This window comes from Mandrillus leucophaeus, unplaced genomic scaffold (genome assembly GCF_000951045.1).
Source record: "Mandrillus leucophaeus isolate KB7577 unplaced genomic scaffold, Mleu.le_1.0 Scaffold2, whole genome shotgun sequence".
Classification (NCBI taxonomy): Eukaryota; Metazoa; Chordata; class Mammalia; order Primates; family Cercopithecidae; genus Mandrillus; species Mandrillus leucophaeus.
In genome coordinates this window covers 12041228-12062204 of record NW_012102031.1, presented here as the reverse complement: position 1 = coordinate 12062204, position 20977 = coordinate 12041228, and the positions used below count along the sequence as shown (strand labels likewise).

The 20977-nt window shown below is 44.9% G+C and overlaps 1 protein-coding gene across 1 annotated transcript in view; it reads right to left on the bottom strand.

Moving 5' to 3' along the window:
- The window catches only part of PRR14L (proline rich 14-like), a 73071-nt gene extending 53576 nt beyond the window's left edge, over nt 1–19495 (bottom strand). The window contains exons 1-2 of the mRNA XM_011979019.1: nt 19354–19495; nt 8465–8989 (exon numbers count right to left, since the gene is read on the bottom strand). Coding sequence (XP_011834409.1) covers nt 8465–8938 — 474 coding nt within the window. The 5' untranslated portion in view covers nt 8939–8989; nt 19354–19495. The remainder of the gene's footprint in view (nt 1–8464; nt 8990–19353) is intronic.
- Between the last annotated feature and the right edge of the window lie 1482 nt (nt 19496–20977).

Below are 20977 nucleotides of genomic sequence, written 5' to 3'. Positions count from 1 at the left end.
CCTGGCCAACATGGTGAAACCCCGCCTCTACTAAAAATACAAAAGTTAGCTGGGCATGGTGGCATGCACCTGTAGTCCCAACTACTTGGGAGACTGAGGCAGAGAATCGCTTGAACCCAGGAGGCAGAGGTTACAGTGAGCCAAGATCATGCCACTGCACTGGAAGAACAGAATGAGATGCTGTCTGAAAAGAAAAAAAATTGCCAGGCACTGTGACTCACACCTGTAATCCTAGCACTTTGGGAGGCCGAGGCGGGCAGATCACAAGGTCAGGAGTTCAAGACCAGCCTGGCCAACATGGTGAAACCCCATCTCTACTAAAAATAAAAAAATTAGCTGGCTATGGTGGCACGTGCCTATAATCCTAGCTACTTGTGAGGCTGAAGCAGAACTGCTTGAAGCAGGACCTGGGAGGCGGATGTTGCAGTGAGCTGAGATTGCTCCACTGCACTGCAGTCTGGGCTACAGAGTGAGACTCCGGCTCAAAAAAAAAGAATACCACAGAAGTGGTGTTGGTTCTCCTCATGGTGTCCTATTGGGGGCAGTGTCCTATCAGGAGGCACTGTCCTATCATGGTGTTAGAGTGCCTCATTCCTGGGGGCAAACTTCCATCACCTGGTTTTGGTGGATTCTGCCAGGTTTCTCTACTGCGAAGTTACTATTCCACCTTTGTAACTAATAAATATCTTGTAGGGAAATACTTTGAGACTATGTAAACATTTGTTTCTCAAACATTTAGCCACTAGCTTTAACATCCATTAATGATTCCTGCTTGAGATAATTATTATTGCGATGGTTGCCAAACAGTGCTTTTTCTATTTCCATCATTCCATCTATATTTATTAATTGGAATTCTGTAAGACCTTTCTTTTCTTACTTTTAATTCAATTACAGTGAAAGGATACAAAGAAAATCAGCAAATGGGGTCATGGATATTTGTTTTATTCTACGGGTACTATAGGTTGCTGCAAAAGTAAGTGTCAAATAATTCATCACTATCACTTATTTTAAGCTCAAACCATCCCATACTTGGCCACTGGGAGCCCCTTCAAGTTAGCTGCTGTGTCCTTCTGATATATCCCCAAAATTTTCTGAGCATTTAGTCACAAATTGTTCTAGGCACATCTTGCGTTTTCCCCTCTCCTGTCCTGGAACAGCCATTTCTCCAAGGAATCTTGGCTCCTTTTATTGGAAAAAAGTATTCAGAGCCAAGACTATGTGTGCTCATTGCTACAAGGTGCCTGTCGCTACTTCTAGGCCCTATCTTATACACTCATTTGTACACATATTTCCATCTCTATGTGTGTGTATTAAGAACCCCATGTTGGCCGGGCGCGGTGGCTCAAGCCTGTAATCCCAGCACTTTGGGAGGCCAAGACGGGCGGATCACAAGGTCAGGAGATCGAGACCACCCTGGCTAACACGGTGAAACCCCGTCTCTACTAAAAAATACAAAAAAAACTAGCCAGGCGAGCTGGTGGGCGCCTGTAGTCCCAGCTACTCGGGAGGCTGAGGCGGGAGAATGGCGTAAACCCGGGAGGCGGAGCTTGCAGTGAGCTGAGATCTGGCCACTGCACTCCAGCCTGGGCGACACAGTGAGACTCCGTCTCAAAAAAAAAAAAAAAAAAAAGAACCCTATGTTAGGCCGGGCACTGTGGCTCACGCCTGTAATCCCAACACTTTGGGAGGCCAAGGTGGCCGGATCATGAGGTCAGGAGATTAAGACCATCCTGGCTAACCTGGTTTAGTAGAAACCCCGTCTCTACTAAAAATACAAAAAAATAGTTAGCCGGGCGTGGTGGTATGAGTCTGTAGTCCCAGATTCTTGGAAGGATGAGGCAGGAGAATTGCCTGAACAACCGGGAGGAGGTTGCAGTGAGCCAAGATCGCACCACTGCACTCCAGCCTGGGTGACAGAGTGAGACTCTGTCTCAAAAAAAAAAAAAAAAAAAAAAAAAAAAAAAAAGAACCTCAAGTTCATACTAATAACTCCAATAACTGCAATTCGTGGGGTCAGGGTTCATGTTTGCCAACTCTCCTTTGTAATTTATTTCTCTGTGAGAAAGCTGGCTGTCATTATCCACACATATTTACTTATTTCCCCAATCCTAGAATACATATAGGCATTTTGTTTAGAAATGGCTAAGTCCCACCCCTGTGAGAAACAAATTTACTAATATTTTCTATTTTTTTTTGGCTTTAGTCTTTAAGAGGATATAGTCGAATTAGTGTTTGCTAAAGTAATATGGGCTACCCTCCCCACTGGTTCTGTTATTCATTTGTAATACAGTTAAGACTCACTTGTTATAGTTTCTATTCAGCTTTGGGCCCAAGTCACATCCCCGTTGTCTAGTTAGTTATTTTTCAAGTATGAAGTTAGAACTATACCAAAAGATGTACTTACAGAAGTGCCAGTTCCTCCTACCCTTTCTGTTCCATTTCCATTCCCCCATTCTTTCAGTATAGGTAATCAAATTCATTAGTTTCTGGTCTATCCTTCCCATGTGTACTTGTGTATAGGTTTTATACAAACGAGCAGATACTTCAATATAGGCTTATGTCCTCTTCTTTCTTCCATGAAAAGGGTAACACTATAGATATTGATTTGCATTTTTTACTTAACAGTATATCCTAGTTTACAGAAGCGAGTCAACAGAGCAGGCCTGACTGCTGTCCTTAGAAAAGTCTACTTGCAGGGTCAGGCTTGGTTAGCACCTGGGAACTAGAGTTTGGGAGTTTCCACCATTCCCTAAATAAGAGTGGCTCACTGTGCCTACACTACAATGTGGTTTATGCTAAACACCTGCTTTCCTTCTAGGAGTCGGAAATTTTGCTATGTGCCAGGCAGAGGATGTCCATGCAACTAGTCCCCAGTAAAATCCCTGGGCACTGACCCACTAACAAACTCCCATGGTAGACAATAGTTCATATGTGTTGTCACAATTTGTTCCTGAAGGAGGTTAAGTGTGTATGACTCCACTGGGAAAGGACTCTTGAAGCTTGCACTGGATTTCCTCTGGACTTTGCTCTATGCCTGCTTCCCTTTTGCTGATTTTCTTTGTATCCTTTCACTGTAATAAACTGTAGCTGTGAGAACAATTAAATGCTCAGTCCTGTGAGTTTCAGCAAATCTCAAAACCTGCAGGTGGTTTTGGGGACCCCTGACACACCTGGAAATCACTCCGTATCAGTATATACAGATCTTCCTCGTTATTATATCTGGGTAATACTCCATGTATGGACATACCTTATGCCATAATTTATTCAATCTCTCTCCTATATATGGGCATTTAGGTTGTTTCCAATATTTCGCAATTATAAACTGCTTAAAAGAACAACCTTGTGTATATGTATTATTATACTGCTAGAAGTGCATTTTTTTTTTTTTTTTTTTGAGACAGAGTTTTGTTCTTGTCACCCAGGCTGGAGTGCAATGGTGCGATCTCGGCTCACTACAACCCTTTCTTCCAGGTTCAAGTGATTCTCCTGCCTCAACCTCCCAAGTAGCTGGGATTACAGACACCCACCATCACGTCCGGCTAATTTTTTCTATTTTTAGTAGAGATGGGGTTTCACCATGTTGGCCACGCTGGTCTTGAACTCCTGATCTCAGGTGATCCACCCATTTCGTCCTTGCAAAGTGCTGGGATCACAGGTGTGAGCCACTGCGCCTGGTCTCTTTTTTTTTGAGACGGAGTCTCGCTCTGTCACCCAGGCTGGAATGCAGTGGTGCCATCTTGGCTCACCGCAACCTCCGCCTTCCACCTTCCGCCTCTGGGGTTCAAGTAGTTCTCCTGTCTCAGCCTCCTAAGTAGCTTGGATTACAGCCATGCGTCACTGCGCCCAGCTAATTTTTGTATCTTTAGTAGAGACAGGGCTTCACCATGTTGCCCAGGCTGGTCTCAAACTCCTGACCTCTGGTGATCCACCCGCCTCGGCCTCCCAAAGTGGTGGGATTATAGGCCTAGAAGTGTATCTTTTAAGGCAGGTTTCCTTGAAGTACTGGGTCAACAGGTCAAGGCAAGAGCAGTTTTGTTAAATGTTGCCAAATTCTTCCTCAGAAAGGTTGTATCAGTTTGCATTCCCACCAGCAATGTATTAGAACGTCTGTTTCCTCATAGCGTCCCTAACCAGATACGTTGTCATCCCTAACCAGATACGTTGTCATACATTTTCATTTTCACCCACCTGATAGTCAAAAAGTGATACCCTTAGATCAAAGGGAAAAAAGTGGTATCTCTGGTTAACTTTGCATTTCTCTAATTACATGAGGCTGACCATCTCTTATGTTTAATCACCACACACACAAACACATGCACAGTTCATTATCAAGTCTTCTCATTTTTTTTTTCTTTTTTTTTTTTTGCGAGGGAGTCTTGCTCTGTCATCAGGTTGGAGTGCAGTGGCACAATCTCAGCTCACTGCAACCTCTGCCTCCTGGGTTCAAGCAATTCTCCTGCCTCAGCCTCCTGAATAGCTGGGACTAAAGGCATGCACCACCAGCTAATTTTTGTATTTTTAGTAAAGACGGGGTTTCACATGTTGGCCAAGATGGTCTCAATCTCTTGACCTCGTCATCCGCCCACCTCAGCCTCCTAAGGTGCTGGGATTACAGGCGTGAGCCACCACGCCTGGCCAAAGTCTTCTCAGTTTTCTATTGGGCTTTGGTTCTTCATTCCTCAATTTAAGAGTTCTTCATATATTACAGATATAGACCCTTTATCTCTGATACACATTGCAAATCCGTTCTCTCAATTTGTCAGTTGTCTTTTGACTGTGGGATATTTTGCCAATCTAGCAAGAGCTCTTATAAATTGAGATCAGGGGATGCCTGGGGTTTGCAAATCTGAAATGGTATGCAAATGGTATGTCTGTTTTTCTGAAAGGTCTGCAGTGTTCAGATTTCCAAAGGGTCCTGTGACCTGAGAGTGATTAGGAGCTGCTGCTGCCCCACATCTTCCACTGGCCTAACTGTGCCCCACAGGACCACTCCTGCTGAATGACCTCTAAATTGTTGAAGGCATCTCTCACGTCTCTTGACTGTTCTCTTTCACAAGTTAGACACCCAATGACCTAGCTTCCAGATGCATATTGTCAGGTTGTGTCATTAGTGTGAATACTTATCCATGAATGCCTTCCTGGTTTTTTATACCTCTCACACACATGACAACAACAGGAGAGTATAATACTCTAGCTGTGGCCTGAGCAGCACATAAACGAGCACGACCACCACTTCTCAGTCCAGATAACACATTTCCCTTAATTATTTTAAGAGCAAATTGGCTTTTCCTGGCACAAAGTCAATTCTAATTGACCTGCTAAAACATGCAGGTCTTCCGTTTCCCCTTTCCCTGTAAGTACTTCTGTTTCTTTTCACTTGTGGAGATCACTTTTTGAAACCAAGTACAAAATGTTAACATTTATATCAATTAAATTTCATTCGGCTTTATACAATTCAAAATGGAATATACACCTGGTGGAGCTGGGAGGGAGAAAAGGCATGATTTTAAAAAACAACAGGGAGGCCGGGTGCAGTGGCTCACGCCTGTGATCCCAGCACTTTGGGAGGCCGAGGTGGGTGGACCACGAGGTCAGGAGATCAAGACCATCCTGGCTAACACGGTGAAACCCCGTTTCTACTAAAAAAATACAAAAAATTAGCTGAGTGTGGCTGCGGGCGCCTGTAGTCCCAGCTACTCGGGAGGCTGAGGCAGGAGAATGGCATGAACCTGGGAGGTGGAGCTTGCAGTGAGCCGAGATTGTACCACTGCACTCCAGCCTGGGTGACAGAGCGAGACTCTGTCTCCAAAAAAAAAAAAAAAAAAAAGAACAGGGAGATAGTAATCTAGTTCTTAGGTTGGTTCTTACATAAGCATGTGTATGTATATGTATGTATATATAAATATATATATGCATGTGTGTTCGTTATACTTTATGCATATTACACATGCTTTTATATCAAATATTACATTAAGAAACTTTTCTCTCCTGAAGTGGCAGGTCCCCTAATTGGGAAAAAAAAAAAAAAGAAACTTTTCTTAAGACTCAGCCCACCACATTAAGAAGCAACACAACCGGAACTTTGGGATCTTTAGTCTTTTACCTATTTAACTGTATTTTTAAAAGATAGGGCATCGGCCAGGTGCGGTGGCTCACGCTGTAATCCCAGCACTTTGGGAAGCTGAGGCGGGTGGATCACCTGAGGTCAGGAGTTCGAGACCAGCCTGACCAACATGGTGAAACCCTGTCTCTACTAAAAAAATACAAAAAAAATTAGCTGGGCATGGTGGCGGGCGCCTGAGTCCCAGCTACTCGGGAGGGTGAGGCAGGAGAATGGCGTGAACCCGGGAGGTGGAGCTTGCTGTGAGCTGAGATCGCACCATTGCACTCCAGCCTGGGCAACAAGAGCGAAACTCCATCTCAAAACAAAACAAAACAAAACAAAACAAAACAAAAGATAGGGCATCACAGTGTAAACTCAAATACCATGTTCAAATGTTACTTAATGCTTCATTCATTCCTAATCATAGTCACTGTATGAAGCCTACTAACAACAATTAACTGCCCTTTATCCTGTGTAAAGAAATGACGGATGTTATCAAGAGCAGGATGGGAGCGTAGCCCAGGCAGCCCAAAGAATATGAACTTGTTGGGGGTTTAGAGCAGGGGTTGGCAAATCACAGCCCTCAGGCCAGCAGCCTGTGCTAATAAATAAAGTTTTACTGGAATACAGTCGCTTTCATTCATTTATGTATTGCTTCTGCCCACTTTATGCTACAATGGCAAAGCTGAGTTGTTCCAAAAGAGATCATATACGGCCTGGCATGGTGGCTCATGCCTGTAATCCCAGCACGTTGGGAGGCTGAGGTGGATGGATCACAGGTCAGGAGTTCAAAACCAGCCTGGTCAACATAGTGAAACTCTGTCTCTACTAAAAATACAAAAAAATTAGCCAGGCGTGGTGGCCGGCGCCTGTAATCCCAGCAACTCAGGAGGCTGAGGCAGGAGAATCGTTTGATCCCAGGAGGCGAAGGTTGCAGTGAGGCAAGATCACACCACTGCAATCTGGCCTGGGAGACAGTGCGAGACTCCATCTCAAAAAAAAAACAACAAACAAAAAAGGAGACCACATGACCTGCAAAGCCTAAAAGATTTACTATGTGGCCCCGACAGAAAAAGTTTGCTGACCCCTGGCTTAGAAAACCATCTAGTGGAGGGAGTTCGCTGGGCAGGTACATTCCTTTAAGAATCTGGAAGGCCCGACCAGGTGCGGTGGCTCATGCCTGTAACCCAGCATTTTGGGAGGCCGAGATGGTTGGATCACCTGAAGTCAGGGGTTCTAGACCAGCCTGGTTAACATGGTAAAGCCCCATCTCTACTAAAACTACAAAAATTAGCCGGGCATGGTGGTAGGTGCCTATAATCCTAGCTAGTCAGGAAGCTGAGGCAGGAGAATCACTTAAACCCGGGAGGCGGAGGTTGCAGTGAGCCGAGATCTAACCACTGCACTCCAGCCAGGGCGACAGAGCAAGACTCTGTCTCAAAAAAAAAGAAAAAAGAATTTGGAGGGCCGAGCTCAGTGGCTCACGCCTGTAATCCCAGCACTTTGAGAAGCCGAGGTGCGAGGATTGCTTGAGCCGAGGAATTTGAGACCAGCCTAGGTAACAAACTAAGACTCTGTCTCTATTTAAAAAAAAAATTTTTTTTGAGACCATCACACTATCATAGTTCACTTAGTCTCAACTAACCAATCTCTCTGGGTATAAATTAAAGCGCACATCGGCTGGTTATGGTGGCTCACGCCTGTAATCCCACCACTTTAGAAGGCTGAGGTGCGTGGATAACTTAAGTAAGGAGTTCGAGACCAGCCTGGCCACCATGACGAAACCCCATTGCTACTAAAAATGCAAAAAAAATCAGCTGGGCATGGTGGCTCATGCCATAATCACAGCTATTTGGGAGGCTGAGGCAAGAGAATCGCTTGAATCTGGGAGGCAGAGGTTGCAGTGAGCCAAGATTGTTCCACTGCACTCCAGCCTGGGCGACAGAACGAGACCTTTTTTTCTTTTTTTTTCTTTTTTTTTTTTTTTAAAAAAAGGCCTCCCTTCAAAGGTTTCTCTGTAAAACCTCACTCCAACCTACCAAAACATAAGGACTGAGTATATCTATATCATTTCTTAACATCAAATGCTGAAATACCACATGATTTTCACAGACTCAATATTTCATATACAGTCACTGCTTCAGAGAAGTGACACTTTTTTACTAAGCACTTCCTCTCTTCAAGTGTCTGATACGACACAAATGTTTTTTTAAAAGATCATCAAAACAAAGTTAACTTCAAAATCAACATTTCAGAAATGTTTCAAGAATAAATCATAAGCTAACCGTCAGCATCTGTATTTTATCAAGAGAAAGCTGTCATTCACACTCAACTCTTCTGAATGGAGATTTCATTTCTTACCTGACTTGGGCTAATCTTTTCTTCAGCAGCTGTGGAATGTTGATGTGGATCTTCCTTTGCTCCCTCAGAAGGTTCTCTTACAATTTCCACCTGGCCCCCTGGATCTCTGAAGACCTTTGGCTCCATGCTCTTGCTTCTCTTTGCCCTATCCAAGATCCCAGATGCCACAGAACCTCCTGCTGTGGAGTCCACTAACCCACATCGCCCAGGCTCACTCCCAGGATCCAAGGTTTCATAGGTTTCTTCACAACAACTCTCCACACGAGTCCTCTGCAGCTCCAAGGGCAATGCCCTACTCTGACTTAAAAGAGGGCTTGAGGCTCCAGGTTTTACATTTGGAATCACACTTGGCTCAGGATCAGCATGAAGCTCTCTGGAGACACTTACTGGGAGTTCAGAGTATAATTCCTGTACCACGGCAGACATGGAGGAATCAAGTGGAACTGGCTGAGTCTCTACTCCAGATGACAGCATTAGGGCAGATGCAGATTATGGAGTCAAGTCTTTTATATCAAACGATTCACCCTGACACAAATCACAGGAAGGGATAAAAGTTTAAAACCTTGATAGGTTAGAAGAAGGCTGCCTCAGTTCAAACCGGCTACAATGAAGAAAATAAGTTCTACTTTAAATGCTAGCATCATCTGGCACCAAAAATTTCTCCTTGATGAATTTGTAGAAAAATAAATACCTTAACCTTTAATAGGCATTTGACTAATCTCAATTCAAATACTGTCTTATGAACGATTCTTAATTTAAATGTGAAGGGCCAGCCAATGTAGATGAGAATAAGACGTGCCTGAAACATCCAAGGATAGACCTGATGTAAATTTGAAAATAAAGACGGTTTTCTGTTTGTTTTCATGGGCATGAACCTTACCTCTTTTGTTCACTGCTATATCCCCATGCTATCCCATAGTACATACTCAGCAAATATTTGTTGAACATATACTGAGGGACTCTGGAAAATTTCATATACTGATTTTTCCTTTTTGAGGGAGGATAGGGATAAAGTGGGATTCCATTCCTTTACTGCTTACTAAATACTTGAGCTCTCTCTACCCAGCCTAGCACGAGAAACTACTAAACCAGCTCGTTAGCAGAATCCTTCCTGATTTTTATCCTGCATCTTCAGATTTTCCAAGTGTTTTCCACAGTCATCACTCATTTGATTCTCATAACAACCCTTTGAGCTAAATAGGGCAGCTATCAGCTTCTTGTTACAGATCCTAACACCACACCTGAGGAGGTTAAATATGACCTGCCTAAAATATTACATGGTTGTCTGAGAGAATGGAGGTGAAGGTGTATCAAGAAAGAGCTTCCACTGTGTTCATAATGTTTCATTTCTTACAATGAATGGTAGCAACAGGTTATTTGCTGAAACACTTACATCTAAGCAGTTTGTAACGCTACACTATACAAGTAGCCAAAACACACACATACTCAGGGCCAGGGGTTCTTGACTTGTAACTTTTCCAGTTCAGTGTACCAAACATGCAGTTTCCACAACAACAAAATCCACTTTGACCATTCTGATCAGTCTGAATGTTTACAGGCCTTGAAATAAATCTCGCCTAAGTAGGGGGGAAAAAAATCTGCTTTGACCTGACCAAGGCAGAAATTGGTTAGTCAGATAAGATACTTCAAGCTTTCATTTCTTTTTAGACAGGATCTTGCTCTGTCACCCAGGCTAGAGTACCGTGGTGCAATCGTTCCTCATCGCAGCCTCCCTCTCCCAGACTCAAGAGACCCTCCTGCCTCAGCCTCCTGTAGCTGGGACAGGTGCACATCACCACACCTGGCTAATTTTTTTATTTTTTTGAGACGGAGTCTCGCTCTGTCGCCCAGGCTGGAGTGCAGTGGCGTGATCTTGGCTCACTGCAATCTCCGCCTCCCAGGTTCAAGTGATTCTTCTGCCTCAGCCTCCTGAGTAGCTGGGACTACAGGTGTGTGCCACCACGCCTGGCTAATTTTTGTATTTTTAGTAGAGACAAGGTTTCACCATGTTGGCCAGGTTGGTCTTGAACTCCTGACCTCATAATCTGCCCACCTCGCCTTCCAAAGTGCTGGGATTACAGGCATGAGCCACTGTGCCTGGCCACACCTGGCTAGTTTTTTTTTTTTTTGGTGGAGACAAGTTTTGATACGTTGTCCAGGATGGTCCCCAACTCCTGAGCTCAAGCAATCCTCCTGCCTTGGCCCCGCAAAGTGCTGGGACTATAGGCACGAGTCACCATGCCTGACCCACACCTTCATTCTTGATGCTTTCCCTAACCCTAAACAAAAGGAGAGAAAAGATGAACTTTAAAGAATCTTCCCAAAGGTAAAAAAGCGTAACGTTATAATACTAACTTAAATACCAGAAGTGATAAGAAATCAGATTGCTGTTCCATGATGTTTAGGTAACACAGAAAGGCAAATTTAAAAAATTAAATCCAAAACATTAGGCTGGGCGCAGTGGCTCACACCTGTAATCCCAGCACTTTGGGAGGCTGAGGCAGGCAGATCACTTGAAGTCAGGAGTTCGAGAACAGCCTGATCAATATGGTGAAATCCAGTCTCTACTAAAAATACCAAAATTAGCTGGGCACGGTGGCAGGCTACTTGGGAGGCTGAGGTACGAGATTCACTTGAACCCAGGAGGTGGAGGTTGTAGTGAGCCGAGATCGCGCTACTGCACTCCAGCCTGGGCAACAAAGCACGACTCCCATCTCAAAGAAAATAATGAACAAGCAACAAAACAAAACATTACCAAGAGATAAACTGTGTGTATAGGGCAAGAACGAGAATCAAATGAGATTTCGGATGTGAAAAGCTTTCATAAACAGTGCTGTAAGGCTGGGTGCGGCGGCTCATGCCTATAATTCCAGCACTTTGGGAGGCCCAGGCAGGCGGATCACCTAAGGTCAGGAGTTAGAGACCAACCTGGCCAACATGGTGAAACCCTGTCTCTACTAAAAAGAAAATTAGCTGGGCACGACGGCAGGTGCCTGTAGTCCCAGCTACTCGGGAGGCTGAGGCAGGAGAATTACTTGAACCCGGGAGGCGGAGGTTGCAGCGAGCCAAGATCATACCACTGCACTCCAGCCTGGGTGACAGAGCCAGACTCTGTCTCAAAAACAGTGCTGAGAGAAATGTATCCCTTTTAGATCTAGAATCTTCCCCTTTCTCCTTTATTTCCAGATAAAGATCTTTCTAGGGGCACTTCAGATTTTAGGCCATTTGTGTGTGTGTGTGTGTGTAAGGTGGGGGATGGGGGAGGCTAGTAGAGATAATGTGGAGTTGCTATTTGATGCCAAAAATAAGTAGGAAGTACTCAATTTTAATTTGGTTCAGTTTTCCTTTCCCAACAACATACACAGTCCATTTTTCAGCTGTCACAGCACATACAGATTTGAAGAGTAAATGCAGGAAAGGATACGGCAAAACAGCAGATTTTTCAAAGGAGATGGCCTCCTTGGGTCTCTGCCACCTTATGCATCTGACCCTGCCTACCACACAGACATGGGTGTTCTTAAAACTTAATCCTTGATTCCTCCCTTTTTAGGCTTCACTTTCTTGATAACCTCATCTTTTTCTGCAGCCTCTGTGATGAGGATGACTCAAAACTCTTCCTTTTTATCTTTTTTGGGATGGAGTCTTGCTCTGTTGCCCAGGCTGGATGGAGTGCAGTGGCGCCATCTCGGCTCACTGCAATCTCCGCCTCCCAGGTTCAAGGATTATCCTGCCTCTGTCTCCTGAATAGTTGGGATGTGCCATCATGCCTGGCTAATTTTTGTATTTTTAGTAGAGATGGGGTTTCACCATGTTGGCCAGGCTGGTCTTGAACTCATGACCTAAAGTAATCCGCCCGACTCGGCCTCCCAAAGTGCTGGGATTAAGGGTGTGAGCCACCGCACCTGGCCTAAAACTCTTCCTTTAAGCACAGAGTTACCAAAGACTCAGCAACTCCCCTCATAGGTATATATGCACCAAATATAAGTCCACATAAAAATTTGTACACAAATGTCTTTAGCAGCACTACTCACAATAGTCAAAAAGTAGAAACAATCCAAATATCCATCAACTGATGGATGCCTAAACAAAATGTGGTACAGCCATACAATAGAATATTATTCAACCATAAAAAGGAATGGAGAAATAATACATGTTACAACACGAATGAACCTTGAAGACATTATGCTAAGTGAAAGAAGCCAGTCACAGAAGATCACATATTACAAGATCCCCTGCATAGGAATGTCTAGAATTGGCAAATCTTACCACGAACCCAGCTATTAACAGGGGAGGATCACACCCATGAGAGGCCAAGGTGGGCAGATCACGAGGTCAGGAGTTGGGAGACCATCCTGGGTAATACGGTGACACCCCATCTCCACTAAAAATACAAAAAATTAGCTGGGCATGGTGGCACGTGCCTGTAGTCCCAACTGCTCTGGAGGCTGAGGCAGGAGAATTGCTTGAACCTGGGAGGCAGAGGTTGCAGTGAGCCAAGATTGCGCAACTGCACTCCAGCCTGGGAGACAAGAGCGAACTCCGTCCAAAAAAAAAAAAAGGCTGGAATTCTTGGAGAAATCAGGAGTGGACAGCTGATGGACACAGAATTCCTTTTTTGACTAATAAAAATTTTCTAAAGCTGATTATGGTGATGGTTGTAGAACTCTGCGACTATACCAAAAACCACTGACTGGTACAATTTAAATCAGTCAATTGTCTGGCATATGAATTAAATCTTAACAAAAATAATTTCTTTTAAAAAAGAAACCTGACCAGAAGCGGTGGCTCACACCTGTAATCCCAGCACTTTGGGAGGCCGAGGTGGGTGGATCACCCGAGGTCAGGAGTTCCAGACCAGAATGGCCAACAAGGTAAAACCCCGTCTCTACTAAAAATCCAAAAAATTAGCTGGGCGTGTTGGCGAACACCTGTAATCCCAGCTACTTGGGAGGCTGAGGCAGGAGAATTGCTTGAACCTGGAAGGCAGAGGTTGCAGTGACCTGAGATGGGGTCACTGCATTCCAGACTGGGTGACACAGAGAGACCCTGTCTCAAAAAAAAAAGGAACCTGACTCTGACCCCAACCTTTCTCTCAATTCCTAACCTACATTTCACTTGCAAGAATGGCACCCCCAAAACTTACCATGTTTAAAACACAATTCATTCAATCTATTGAATAACTGAGTCTTTCTACATGCAAACAGCTTTGAGAAACAAAGATAAATAAGATGCCCTCAGTAAACTTACATGCTCATTCCTTCTTTTTAAAAAAAAAAAAAAAAAGAGTCAGGGTCTTGCTGTGTCACCCAGGCTGGAGTGTGGTGGTGCAATCATAGCTCACTATAACCTTGAACTCCTGGGCTCAAGTAATCCTTCTGCCTCAGCATGCCTGGCTAATTTTTTTTTTTTTTTTTTGAGACGGAGTTTCCCTCTTGTTGCCCAGGTGGGAGTGCAACACTGAGATCTCTGCTCACCACAATCTCCACCTCCTGGGTTCAGGCAATTCTCCTGCCCCAACCTCCTGAGTAGCTGGGATTACAGGCATTCGCCACCACGCCCAGCTAATTTTGTATTTTTAGTAGAGACAGGGTTTCTCCATGTTGGTCAGTCTGATCTCGAACTCCTGACCTCAAGTGATCAGCCTGCCTTGGCCTCCCAAACTGCTGGGATTACAGGTGAGAGCCACTGTGCCTGGCCTAATTTTTTTTTTTTGTAGATAATTTTGTAGGTCTTGTTATGTTGCCCAGGCTGGTCTCAAACTCCTGGGTTCAAGCAATCCTCCCACCTCAGCCTCCCAAAAGTGCTGGAATTACAAGCGTGAGCCACTATGACTAGCCACATGCTTATTCTTAATCCTGTTGCTTCTCAGAAAACACATCATCATTATTTTGGAGCTCAGATTTGAATGAATCCCCAGCCATAACCATATCTGACTTCCCCTCACCATTCAATCAGCACTTGCAGCCTGTGGACTCAACTCCCTGCAGTGTTTCTAGTAAATTCTACTCCTTTCCATCCCCAAGGTTCTAGCTCAACATTTTGTTCCAAATGTTGCTCCACATAGAGTCATGCACAAATACAGGTTTACTAAACAGATCTTTATCATAAAGAGTCAACACTGACAATCACATAAAATGGTTCATCTCTTGATACTCCTGTTCGGACCAAATTCTAAGAATTTTCAACCTGTAAAACAACTAGCCACACTGGCTAGAGAAGCAAAACAGACACCCCCTCCTTTTTCTCCTGGACTAATTCTGGGTCCTCAAATTTCTGAGCAGAATTGCAGATCTGTTACCAAGAACAGCTGGAACGTTCAGAAGTGAGGTGATATTTAGAGGCAAGCCTAGAGTGGCAGGTTAAACTTATTTTCAGCTCAGTAGCTTACACCATCTATCAAAATATTGATAATGCTACAAGGCTGCAGTAACAGAACCCGATTTTGAGAAGACATTCAAGTTCTTTAAAACTAAATTTCTGAATGCAATGGAGCAATCTAAAAGAATGATGTAAAAATACATCTCTACAGCGAGGCTTGGTGGCTCATGCCTGTAATACCAGCAGTTTGGGAGGCTGAGGTGGGCAGATCACTTGAGGTCAAGAGTTCAAGACCAGCCTGACCAACACGGTGAAACCCTATCTCTACTAAAAAATGCAAAAATTAGCCGGGCATGGTGGCAGGAGCCTGTAATCTCAGCTACTTGGGAGGGTAAGGCACGAGAATCCCTGGAACCTGAGAGGCGGAGGTTGCAGTGAGCAGAGATCACGACACTGTACTTTAGCCTGGGCAACAGAGGGAGACTCAGTCTCAAAACAAAACAAAACAAAAAATATATATATAAGGCAAATATCACAGTGTCACCTTGGACAAAAGCATCACCAATGACTTATCTGCATGTTGAACTTAACTTCAAACTGTGGACTCAAGCAATCCTCCTGCCTCAGCCTCCTAAGCAGCCAGGACTACAGGTGCGAGGCAGTGAAACCAGCAAATACTTTTATTTTTTGTAGAGACAGGGTCTCACTACATTGCCCAGGCTGGTCTTGAGCTCCTGGCCTCAAGTGATTCTCCCACCTCGGCCTCCCAGAGTGAGCTGCTGCACCCAGCCTTGTACTTAGTTTTCAAAACAGTGAGTATATATTACTTATGTTAAAATGTCTAACCATTATTTCTCAAGATCTAAATGCACAGCAATAAAAACAGCTGGTAAGTTTATTATCCTTTTGTTTTATCAGTATTTTTCCAGCTGTCAGCTCTCTGCCTTAACCATCAATGTTTTTACATTAAAGTGTTCAGTGTGAACTGAAAGGGAAGAGTGAGTAACACATGCCTATAAAATGTAGACAGGGATTTACAGCTTAATCTTTGCTAATCACTTATATCAACCTATTGGGTGAGGATACCAGATAATTACCTAGTTTGAGGTACAGGCAAAAAATAAACCATAGATTTATGAATGACTCTTGACAGCTGCTACTGGCTTGTCTTTATCACAGCACAAATAAGTACTGTATTAGATTGTGTAGGGAATGGATTTATTCCCAAAAAGTGACTAATACTTATAGGAAGTATGAAAATTATTATTATTCCAGTAAAAGTAGAAATTATTTTATGTTGAGGACAATTATTTCATGCTCGCTCTTTGCAAATGCACAAATACTTCTCCCAGCAGTCTTTTTTTTTTTTTTTTTGACACGGAGTCTCGCCGTTGCCCAGGTTGGAGTGCGGTGGCGCAATCTTGGCTCACTGCAAGCTCTGCCTCCTGGGTTCACGCCATTCTCCTACCTCAGTCTCCCAAGTATAGCTGGGACTACGGGTGCCTGCCACCATGCCCGGCTAATTTTTTGTTTGTTTGTTTTTTGTATTTTTAGTAGAGACGGGGTTTGACCATGTTAGCCAGGATGGTCTCGATCTCCTGACCTCGTGATCTCAGCCTCCCAAAGTGCTGGGATTACAGGCCTGAGCCACTGCACCCGGCCCTCTCCCAGCAGTCTTTTTTTTTTTTTTTTTTTTTTTGAGACAGAGTCTTGCTCTATTGCCCAGGCTGAAGTGCAATGGCATGATCTTGGCTCATGCAACCTCCGCCTCCCGGGTTCAAGCGATTCTTCTCCCTCGGCCTCCTGAGTAGCTGGGATTACAGGTGACCGCCACCACGCCCAGCTAATTTTTTGTAATTTTAGTAGAGATGGGGTTTCACTGTGTTAGCTAGGATGGTCTTGATCTCCTGACCTCGTGATCTGCCCACCTCAGCCTCCCGAAGTGCTGGGATTATAAACGTGAGTGAGCCACTGCGCCCGGCCTAACTGCTGGTCTCTTCAGCAGGAAGCCAGGGTCCCTTATCCTGCTCCCACATACTAGCTGCTGAGTCTTGAGTGTGTTAAGTGAAAGTTAAGTGAACTTTCCCGGGCTTGTTTTTCACATATTCATCAAAATAAGTTCAAAGGGTCCTATCACCCATAAAAAATCCCAAGACTCCAAAGAATAACTTTTCTATGTCCCTTTGTTTCAGAAAAGCACACCTACAGACACCAACAATGGTGGTATAGAGCTCCCACTAATCCCCTCTGCAATTACTCGAAGGCATTTGAGGTAATTTAAGAACACTTTACATATAAAAAAAGATGGTAAGCTTTCCTTTAGCGTGCTTTCAGGTAATTTGGCAGTGTTAATTCCTAGCCCACCAAAAAAACAAAAACAGGAAAACAAACCTACCAGTGAAGGGTTAACATTGCTGCTCTCAATCTCATCAGAATACATTTTATAACACTAAAAACCTGACAAAGTGGCAACTTTTAGTCATTCAAACACTCCCCAAAAGTTCTAGAGGTTGAAAATTTACAACAGGCAAAAAATAAGAAAGCAAAAAAAAAAAAAAAAACCACAAAGAAAACAGAACCTAAAACTGTGTGCCCCAACAATCCCGAATCTGAAAGTCTCCCCTCCCTTTAATTCCAAAGCAAAGGGGCTGTTAATAACACTAGGCACTGCCATGCTTGCTTCAGGGAACAATACTCACAATAATGACCAGGCCCTCAGAAGCTCGCAATACTCTTTTCACCTTGAGAAAGGGGCTTTCTTTTCCAAAGATTCAGACATTGTAGTCATTCCCTCCGTGAGGGAATTTGGAGAATGGGCCTCTTCTTGAGAAAGAGAAAGAAGAGTCTTTTAATAAAATCCCAAGACAAACTGAAAGTGAGGCAGGGAAGTTCATACACTAAACAGGGCCAAGCGCTTCAACGAGGAGCGTGCAGAAAATCTCAAAAGCATCAAGGACTATTTCCCATTTCCTCCCTTTAATAACATCCAGAAAAAGGATCCCTCTGTCTCCACATAAGGAGTGAAACCGTGGAAAAGCTTCTGATTTCTACTGACAGAGGCTTCCTGTATAAAAGATTTTCATCTCTTTTACAAAGGAAAAGGAGAAAAGAAACAATCTGTGTCATTCTGGATATACAAGAGGGAAGAGATCGCTCCTCAAAGGTACAGAGTCTTCATTTTCTTGGGAGAGCAAAAGAAAGGAAGAACTTGGAATCGCCCACTTGCGGGGTGGGAAGGACGTGCAGATGGAATATTTTTTGTCACTACAGTAAGTCAGGGAGTGGGAGAGGACATCTCTAACCAGTTAGGAAGAAGTGATACCTTCTGTGGACAAAGGAAGGGCTGGCTTCTGGCATCAGGTCTCCCTTTCTCTTAAGAGGACAGACCTGTTTCCAAAAGCTAAGTCTTTTTTTCTTGATTATTTTCATTGATGCTCTCTTTGTTAATTTGGGGGAGTATTGTACAGTAGGATCTAAGGGGACTGGAAATGTCTCTTTCTCTAACCCCTAAGTGGGAGGGAGTCTTCCACTCCAGTGAGAAAGGATGCTCGAACACTTGTGATGGGGGTTGGGAGGGGCACGCATGGAAAAATATGCTTCTCTGTGCAAGATATTAATTTTCTTTTTTAACAGATGAAGTTAATAGTAACAGCAACAGCTTACCAAAAGCTTACTATGTAATTAGTATTTACACAAATGCTCCCTTAGCCCGCATGACAATTTTAAGAAAACAGAACCCAAATTGGAGATGGACTGAGATTGAGACAAGTTAAACAAATAGTCAAGGTCACAAAGATGTTAAGTGAGAGACCCAGGTTTGTAACTATCACACTCCAAAAGCCATGCTCTTAATTGTGCAAGGGAAAGGAGCTCACTGCACACCAAGAGGCTTAAAGGGAAGAAGAGAAGCGAGGCTCCCTCTGTGGACATCGCGATGGGAGAGGGAGAAAGGTTGACTTCTGATACCATAAAGTAAATTTTCAGGGTCTTCCTCTCCGTATCTTGGGGTACACGTGAAAAATAAAGGAGGAAGGTAAGTCTCTTTCTTACTGGGAAGAAAGATCCCCTCTGTCACTTTCAGGCAAGTTGAGTCTCACTCTTCACCTGGGGGACGCTGACCAAAGTTGGGGGAAAGGTCTCATTTAGGGGTTATCTCTTACTCCTCCTCAGGATAAGTTCAGAATGCCCCTCGAACCCCGGGAGTGGGTCTCCCTCTGCTGACCAACGGATGAGCGCTAAGAAAGAGCGTACGCCTCCGATAAGGGGCGTCGTCCTCTGCGAGGAGATAAGTTGGGGGATCCCTGTCGTATCGAGGTTGAAGAGGAGTCTCTCTCCCGCGTCGGAGCCATGACTTGGAGAAGCCGCTTTTCTCTCTAGCGACGCGGGGCCTGGTCTCCTCCCTCTCCCTGGGTCGTTCCCCGCCCACAGGGCAGCCTTGGTTCCTTTCCGCGCCCCAAGAGGGCGGGGGGCCCGGACTCCCCTTTAGCCAGCACCACCCGGCGGAGGGTCCCTTTAGGGCGGAGTGGGGCGGGGCGGCTACGCCCGAAGCCTTCCAGTCCCCGGCCTCTTACCCTGAGACCTGCTCCGCGGCCCGCGCTTGCCCAGCCAGCTCAGCCTCTGCAGCTGCAGCCCAGTCGTCGCCAAGTCTACCTGAGCCTACGGAGCCGACAGAGCCCGGGGGCGCTCCGGCCGCCGCCACCTCTTCGTCTCTATGGTCCCCCTGCACTTCCTCATCCGGGGCCCGAGCCAGCCATGCGGACTCGCCCAAATCCCGCCCCCGCACCGCGCGCGCGCACTCCAAGGCGAGGCTCTTCCTGCTTCTGACCTCCCGCCCTCTGCTAACCCCAGCCTCCCTCAATCCCGCCCCTGCGACTCAAATTTTTAAAGGGAAGCACAACTTTTGGCGCTGCTCCCGCTGAGCCACAGGACCCAGTGCCTACGTCCACTGCTGTCACCCTGTTCCAGTCCACCGTTTTTCTAGTCTGGACGGCTACAATTCTAAGGGCCTGCCTGCTTCCACTCTGGCAGCCCAAGAGATCTTATTATACTGGAAATAGTGTTTTGGGTCACGACACTCCTCTGCTTCTCCTCATCACAGTGACCGCTAAATAAACGGCACCCCTGCCTCCAGTTGGTTACAGAACCTTGTTTTATTTTCTTCATAGCTTTAACAGTAGCTGCAATTTCTATGTCTCATCTCTTTATTGACTCGTTTATAATTTATCTTCCTCCACCTTGTCTGTTTTGTTCATCACTTAATGCTCAGCACCAACAGCAGTGTCCAGCACAAAACTAGACACTAGACGGACATTTGAAGGAAGGAAGAAATGTTTATCCAGGGGAAGAATTGAGGCGGCACAGAGAATTAAATCGACTTGCTCCAAATCATACACCTTTGTGTTAAAAAATAGAACTCGACCAGGCGCCGTGTCTCTCGCCTGTAATCCCAGCACTTTGGGAGGCGAAAGCGGGAGAAGTACTTCAGCCCAGAAGTTTGAGACCAGCCTGGGCAACACAGTGAGACATCGTCTCTGCCAAAAAACAAACAAACAAACAAGAAACAAACAGCTGGGTCTGGTGATGTGTGTCTGTAATCCCAGCTACTCTGGAGGCTGAGGCAGGAGGATCACTTGAGCCTGGAAGGTTGAGGCTGCAGTGAGCGGTTATCATGGCACTGCACTCCAGCCTGGGTGACACAGCAAGACTCTTTCTCAAAACAAAACAAAAATTGCTCAGATGTTGATGCACCTGTGCTCCTAGCTACTGGGGAGCCTGAAGCGGGAGGATCGTTTGAGCCCAGGAGTTTGAAGCTGCATTGAGCTATGATGGTACCACCACTGCACTCCAGCCTGGGCAAGAAAACAAGACCCTGTCTCTTAAAAAAAAAAAAACAAAACAAAACCTGAACGATTCAAAGTTTCTTTTGTTTTCTTTTCTTTTTCTTTCTTTTTCTTTTTTTTTTTTTTTTTTTTGAGATGGAGTCTCGTTCTGTCACCAGGCTGGAGTGCAGTGGCGGGATCTCGGCTCACTGTGACCTCTGCCTCCCAACCTCTGCCTCCTGGGTTGAAGAGATTCTCCTGCCTCAGCCTCCTGAGTAGCTGGGATTACAGGCGCATGCCACCATGCCCAGCTAATTTTTGTATTTTTTAGTAGAGACGGGGTTTCACTATGTTGGCCATGCTGGTCTCGAACTCC